General features: G+C 33.6%; 1 protein-coding gene and 1 long non-coding RNA gene across 7 annotated transcripts in view; one reads left to right on the top strand and one right to left on the bottom strand.

The window, feature by feature from the left end:
• Nucleotides 1–810, bottom strand: part of LOC112789670 (peptide chain release factor PrfB3, chloroplastic) — a 6926-nt gene extending 6116 nt beyond the window's left edge. The window contains exon 1 of one of the 2 annotated variants that reach the window (XM_025831661.3): nucleotides 296–810. In XM_025831661.3, coding sequence (XP_025687446.1) covers nucleotides 296–488 — 193 coding nt within the window. In that variant the 5' untranslated portion in view covers nucleotides 489–810. The remainder of the gene's footprint in view (nucleotides 1–295) is intronic. The other variant, XM_025831662.3, reaches the window with a different exon arrangement.
• A 631-nt stretch (nucleotides 811–1441) lies between these two features.
• On the top strand, nucleotides 1442–4241 carry LOC112789669 (uncharacterized). 5 transcript variants are annotated; one of them, XR_003816283.2, is made up of 5 exons: nucleotides 1483–1884; nucleotides 2541–2904; nucleotides 3350–3509; nucleotides 3607–3786; nucleotides 3889–4241. It is a non-coding gene; the product is annotated as an uncharacterized lncRNA (long non-coding RNA). The 5 variants fall into 5 exon arrangements; XR_011879557.1 differs by having other exon boundaries at nucleotides 1484–1884; nucleotides 3354–3509; nucleotides 3607–4241; XR_003816282.2 differs by having other exon boundaries at nucleotides 1484–1884; nucleotides 3607–4241.
• The last annotated feature ends 2087 nt before the right edge of the window (nucleotides 4242–6328 follow it).

Below are 6328 nucleotides of genomic sequence, written 5' to 3'. Positions count from 1 at the left end.
TAAGTAATTTATTAGTTATAACAGCCATTATGCTACCAAGATTTATAGTTTGACATTGACTTCAATTTAGCTCATCAGATTTATAGAAGAGCATTCAACTGTTCAAACACTTATAAGAAGCAAGTGATTATTTGCATTTGATATAACCCAAAGCCTGAATGGAATTTAGAATGGGAGAAACGATATGCATGACCCCTCATAACAATACCAGACATGGAGCGAAAGCACATTGAATTTTGAACAACTAAAATCGCTGCATTCTCACAGTAAACATCAAAAGAAGAAAAGAACAGACCTACTTGTTTGTAGACATCCTTGTTGTCAGGCATGGAGTGACAAGCTCTAATTCTGTAAGAACAAAACAGAAGCTCAGCATGTGGCTTCTTATTCGTCGTCACCAGAGAATGGTGCTGCCGTTTTGAATAGAAAGAGGATGCAACTTCGTGAGCTGTTCTAAGAAATGAGGCTTCAGAGGCCACAGTTGCCATAACCGTTAACTGAGGTTTCAGTTTGAAGCAGTGAGAGATTCGGATTTGAAATTAGTAGGATTCACCGCCGCTATACCTCCCTTCGTCAACCACTACCGCAAGCCCCAGAGGAAGGGAAGGAGGGAAAGGGTAGTGCGGTTATGAGAGGAAGAGGATAGAACAAGAGGTTGGATGGGCAAACAAGAAGACACAAATTGGATGTGCTTCTTTGCTGGTAGCATCTAGCTACAGCTGGTGGTGGTGTTGGATATAGGGATAAAATTAGGTGATTGGTACGGTACAATGATAAATTCATTCGTACCCATACATTTAAAATATAGATAAGTAATAATAAGTTATGTGAAATTTATTTTTTATATCATCATTTAATTTTTTTTAAATATATATTATATCAATACTTTTATTAAAATATCTTTTTAATTAAATAAAAATAAAAAATATTTATTTATTTAATTTTATAAAAAAACTTAAATATTTTTTTTATATATATTAGGGCTTATTTAGAAACTTTAGAAATAATTTTTTTTTAACTTTTGACTTATGAAAAGTAGTAATATTAATGTCTGGTGTAATTTTTAAAATCAAATTGTAACTTTTTAAGAAACTATTTAGGACCTTATAGAGAAGTTAAAAAAATAATTTCTTTCATAATACTTCTACTTTTTATCACATTTCAATAAAATAAACACTTTTAGAGTTAAAAATCCAAACACAAAATAATTTATTTATAAATTACTTTTAACAGAGTCATTTATTGTTTAAGTTATTTTATTAAAAAAATTTAATTAAGTTGGTTATCCAAACTGGACACAAAAATTATTTTTTTAGATTAATTAAATTTTTTAATTTTATAATTTTAAAATTTAAATAATCTAAAAAATAAAAACAAAAATATATTTAACAAAATCATTTGTCTATTTATAAATTATAATCAATTATTTATACCAAAAAATTAAATAAATTTAAAAAGTATTAAACAAAATCACTTTGTTCTTTGTTTGCTGAGTTCTCACGCAACCCTCATCTCTAATTGTTCATACTAAAAAAAATCATTTGAAAAATTGAGAAAAAAATAAAAGAACAAAGCTTCATGTCTTCATCTTCTTGAATTTTTCACCAGCACACTCTCAACGAACGTCTCTCTCATTCCCAATTCTGAGACTCAAACTCTCTCTACTCATTACACAGTCACACTCACCGGCGTCTCGTTGCTCCTCTCCTCTCGTCGCCGGCGTTTCAATGTCTCGCAGCCTTCCCTAGGCTCTTCCTCACCGGCGACAGAAGCACTCGTCGTCTTCTGGTTTCAAGTACTCGTCGTCGCGAGTCGCCGTGGATCGTGGACCGTCGTTCGTCACTTGCTTCGTCGCTCGTCCTCTTCTGGGGTCGGATCCTCTTGGTAAGTCCATGCATCATCAGTTCCCCTGTTCTCCCTTTCCCAGATTCCATTCTCCCTGTATTTTGAGATGATGTTGAAATGGTAATCAATTAATTTGTTAGCGATTGAATCTTGAATTTGTTGCTGTCTTGCTGAATAATCACCGAGTTTAATTTTTTTTTCTTTGCTAAAAATCATCAGAGTTGAAGTAACTCCTCCTGTCTTCCACTAACCCTAGGTATAAATCTAATTTGTTGTTATTATAATTGTTGAAGTAACTCCTCCTGTTAACCAGCATGCATCAGAGAAGTCTTCTTATATGTGACTGAAAATCATGCTTATTTACATAATCTAATTTGTAAAACGAAGATGAATATGAACCATTCAAGAGGGAAAGAGAATATTTTACAGGTCCAAAATCCAAATGGCTATCAAAGGAATAGCATAACAGTGTTAGTCTGTCATGATTTCTACATAAGCCTTGATTTGTTCAGATGCATTAGTTAGAGTTCTTCATTATCGTCTTTTGCACCTTTGTTGTCAATTCATATGTAGATGTTAATAGTTTGACATTCAACTAGATTTAAGATAGCTTTTGTTATTATTTTTTTTATTTTTTAATTTTTTTTATTGTGAATTGATATTAAATTGGCCCTTCTGTCTCTTTCTCTTTATAGATGCTTACCTGGGTATCCCTTCAAGTGTCCCAAGCTGCAGATTACTCCTGAGAATGGCTTATCAGAGAGTGGCACTAATAAACTATTGTCACTCCTCCGTGATCAGATATGATCCCAGTTTATACCTCAATATATTTCTCTACTCGTACGCTTCAATGTTGTTGAATTGTTGACCTTTGGTGCATTTATTGTGTTGTAGGTAGTGTTGTAGTAATATTTATGGCTAGGATGAAATATTGGTTAGCAATAGAATGCTTTGATATTTTGGGTTCCTTGGTGTCAATGCTGAGAGCAATTAAGAGCAAGCATGTGTTATGATGCCCAAGTTGGTAGAAGGGGAGCCACAAGGTGGAAGAAGTATCAAGTATGTATTATTGAATTAAAAGATTTTTAAAAGCATAATTTGTACATTATCTAAAGAAAGTTGAGGTAGAATTCAATATTGAGGTAGTTGAGACCTGAATGGCAAGAACAAGTTACTAAACCAAGCATATTTCTATGTAATCTTATTTTGAATTCTTCATGTGTTCTTCCTTCTTTTAATTCTTTGAATGTAACTACTGATCTTCCTTGGTACCCAGGAGTTTACTAGACATGTTTCAGTTCAATTATTTCCTCACTTCATTTCATTTAATCATATATTCATGTTCTTTTTCTTTTCCGAAATTAGTTGCTCTTTTTATTTGCATAGCTGTTATGACATGGTTTGTTTATTGAAGCTTCAGTTTTTACTAAAATTGAAGCCTTTCTCCTAATTCATGGATTTTTATTTCTTGTTTATTCTGAATTTTGGTTACAATTTGATCTAGTTAGAGGCAGGGAAGCAGCTATTAACTCCTGCTGGCAATGTGCATAAATCCATTCTTCACCTTCCTTGAGTTGCCACTTGCCGGGATATTACAATTTTGTACGAAGATGGAATGATAAACCCAGTGAATCGTAAATATATTACAAAAAGAAATTCAAAGAGTAAGGTTTGAAATTGATCAAGTAGTATGGTTTCAACCTGATTAACAAAAATGATAAGAGTTTGTGAATGTGATAATGAATACTGAATTTTCCGCAGTGCTTGGGTCATCAGTTGGGGTTGTAAATCTAGTTTGGTGCTAACACCTAACTGATCAAGTTCACGCTTGGGTAGAAGGGCAGCAACCTGGGACAACAAAGTCATCGTATAAGTTATAATCATATAAGAAACAGAACCAAAGAGGAAATGATCAAAAGCTAGACAAATACTTGGATGAAGGTTTGTTTGTGGACAAATTTAGTATGGGACAAATTTTTGCTCTACCAAATCCTCGCTAGTTAACATATATACTTACACTATCAACCACAATCACATCTACAGCTCCACTTTTCGTTAATGTATCAACCATGCTCAACACATTTTCGGCACAGTCTGGATGTGAGACAAGAAATTTTTCGATATTCACACCTATTGATTCCACAAGTGAAGCGTCCAATGCATTCTCTACATCAAGATATGCACAATATCCTGCCAACAGAATATACAGAGAAAATCATTTTCTCCAGTGTGCTCCAAGAATTAATTATTTATTATTGATTGCCTATAATCACTTACTAATGACACCAATATTCATAAGGAACTCAAACACCTTTATATTTCAACTCTAATAAAGTGTATTCATATTTTGAACTCAAACACATGAAGAACTTCTTTGTCAAAATATCATCTATCACCAATCTTTGTACACACCTCTATGCTTTCGAGCTTCTTTAATAACTTGAAGTGCAAGTGTTGTCTTGCCAGCTGTTTCTCGTCCATAAATTTCAACAATCCTACCCTAACGTGTTAAAACGTAATAGAAATTAGGAAACCTCATGAATATATAATAGGATGCCAGAGGTGGAGTTCTCAGAATATAAGCTTGCTAACACAGAAAACGAACTAGCTGAGTGAGATGCTAAAGCTATATGACTAACATTTAAGCAAAAGAAGGGAACACCAGAGCATTTGACAACGTGTGTCAACAACCATCAAACTGCAAAACGTAATACAAATTCCTATCTTTGTGGCTATGTCTAACTAGTGGCTGCACTAATGTCACCTTTGGCAATCTTCCCATTCCAAGAGCTATGTCAAGCTTTAGGGAGCCCGTAGATATCACTTGAGCGCGGCGCACACCGAAAAACTTCTGCAAAGATAACATTAATTCCTCACTAAACTCATTAGCAAGTTGTGAGACAGCCAAGCGAAGTGCATCATCTTTTTTTGTTGCTTTGACATCATCATGGATCACTTCAAATTCTAAATCTGAGGCTTCAAAGATGCTGGGAGAGATTATGGAGAGAACACCAATCTTCCTCAAGCTTAGGCATCAGTGCTTTGGCAGGATACACATTCTCAATCTCTAGAACCTGCTTCAAATGGTTAAGACATGCACGCACAAAGGGCTAAAAAGCAGATCCTCAGTACAAACATGAATAAGGGAACTCACAGAAGCAAAAACTAAGTTCAAAGGCATTAAGAAAAAGAATTAATAAACAAAACTTAAGCATAAATCCACATGAAAACGAGAGAAACAGAAGTAAGCTAAAATAAGATCTTAGCATCTTCCATGATAGTTTAACTATCAAAATGATCATAATTCCTACTACATGAAATTCCAGTCCCTAATTCTTCACCGAAGGCAAATAGGTGATCATCAAGACATTCATAAAAACCACAACCTCCAACAATTGATAATATTTCCAACACATATTAGCCTAGCATCTTATGTAATATCAGTACTAGGTGCTAATACTGCATATCCGAAACAAAGTTCAAACACTTTGCCATATCCTCATTCCTTATTCACAAACTAATCCTTAAAAAACCATTCATTACCATTATTAACATATTACCATGACAAGACAGCTATTGGCACTAAGACATCAACCAATGATAGTTCATGATATGTATCACCTCTCCATACCATTGTACAAGAAAATAATATATGTATTTTAAATATAGTTCATGCAGGATCAATAATTAAACTTAATCTATGTTTTTCATTGCATATGGAGATTATAAGTCATTGGTGACAGTAATACTTTTCATCTCTTTGCTTTTTCATCTCTTTGCAACCAATGACCTCCCCGTGGAAGATATTACAAATAAGATAATATTCAGCTATGTTACTAAAAAATCAACTGAAGTGCAACTGCAGCTTAAGGTTATTTAGAAATTGAAGACCTGTGTGTTATGACCAATTTCAAGATTCAGGATTGAAGAGAGAACTTTTGCGTGGTCTAGAATTCAGAATAAATTTCCGTTGTAAGTATAGTTTTTAAATCAACAAAATTCCTTTCTTGCAAACGTTTTGGTTGTCACAAGTAACAAACCCCTTTAAAATTGATAATAGAGTATTTAAACCTCGGGTCGTCTTCTCAAGGAATTGCAGGGAGGTATGTTCTTATTATTGGTTGAGTCTTGTAAATTGGGAATTTTGAAAGTAAGGAAGAAGTATGTTAATTGACAAGTAAAATAAATAAATGGCTATAAAATAAACTCTTGGCAATATATGAGAAATTGGAAGTCCTATCCTAGTTATCCTTATCGATGGTGATGAGAATTGAGTTTTAATCCCACTTAGTTAACCTTTACCAAAGCAAAGGAAAGTCAATTGGACTAATTAGTTTGATCCTCAGGTCCTAGTCAATTCCTAAGAAAGGACTAGAGTTATTGGAATTCAATTCAATTAGCAAAAATAATAATTATCAATCACGATAAGTTTGATAACTCAAGAGTCTCCAATTAATCAATTAAAGTCAAGAATATAAAAAGC

This window comes from Arachis hypogaea, chromosome 3, assembly GCF_003086295.3.
Source record: "Arachis hypogaea cultivar Tifrunner chromosome 3, arahy.Tifrunner.gnm2.J5K5, whole genome shotgun sequence".
Taxonomy (NCBI): domain Eukaryota; kingdom Viridiplantae; phylum Streptophyta; class Magnoliopsida; order Fabales; family Fabaceae; genus Arachis; species Arachis hypogaea.
Note: the sequence above shows the minus strand (reverse complement) of the source record. Positions and strands in the feature narration are given on the sequence as shown.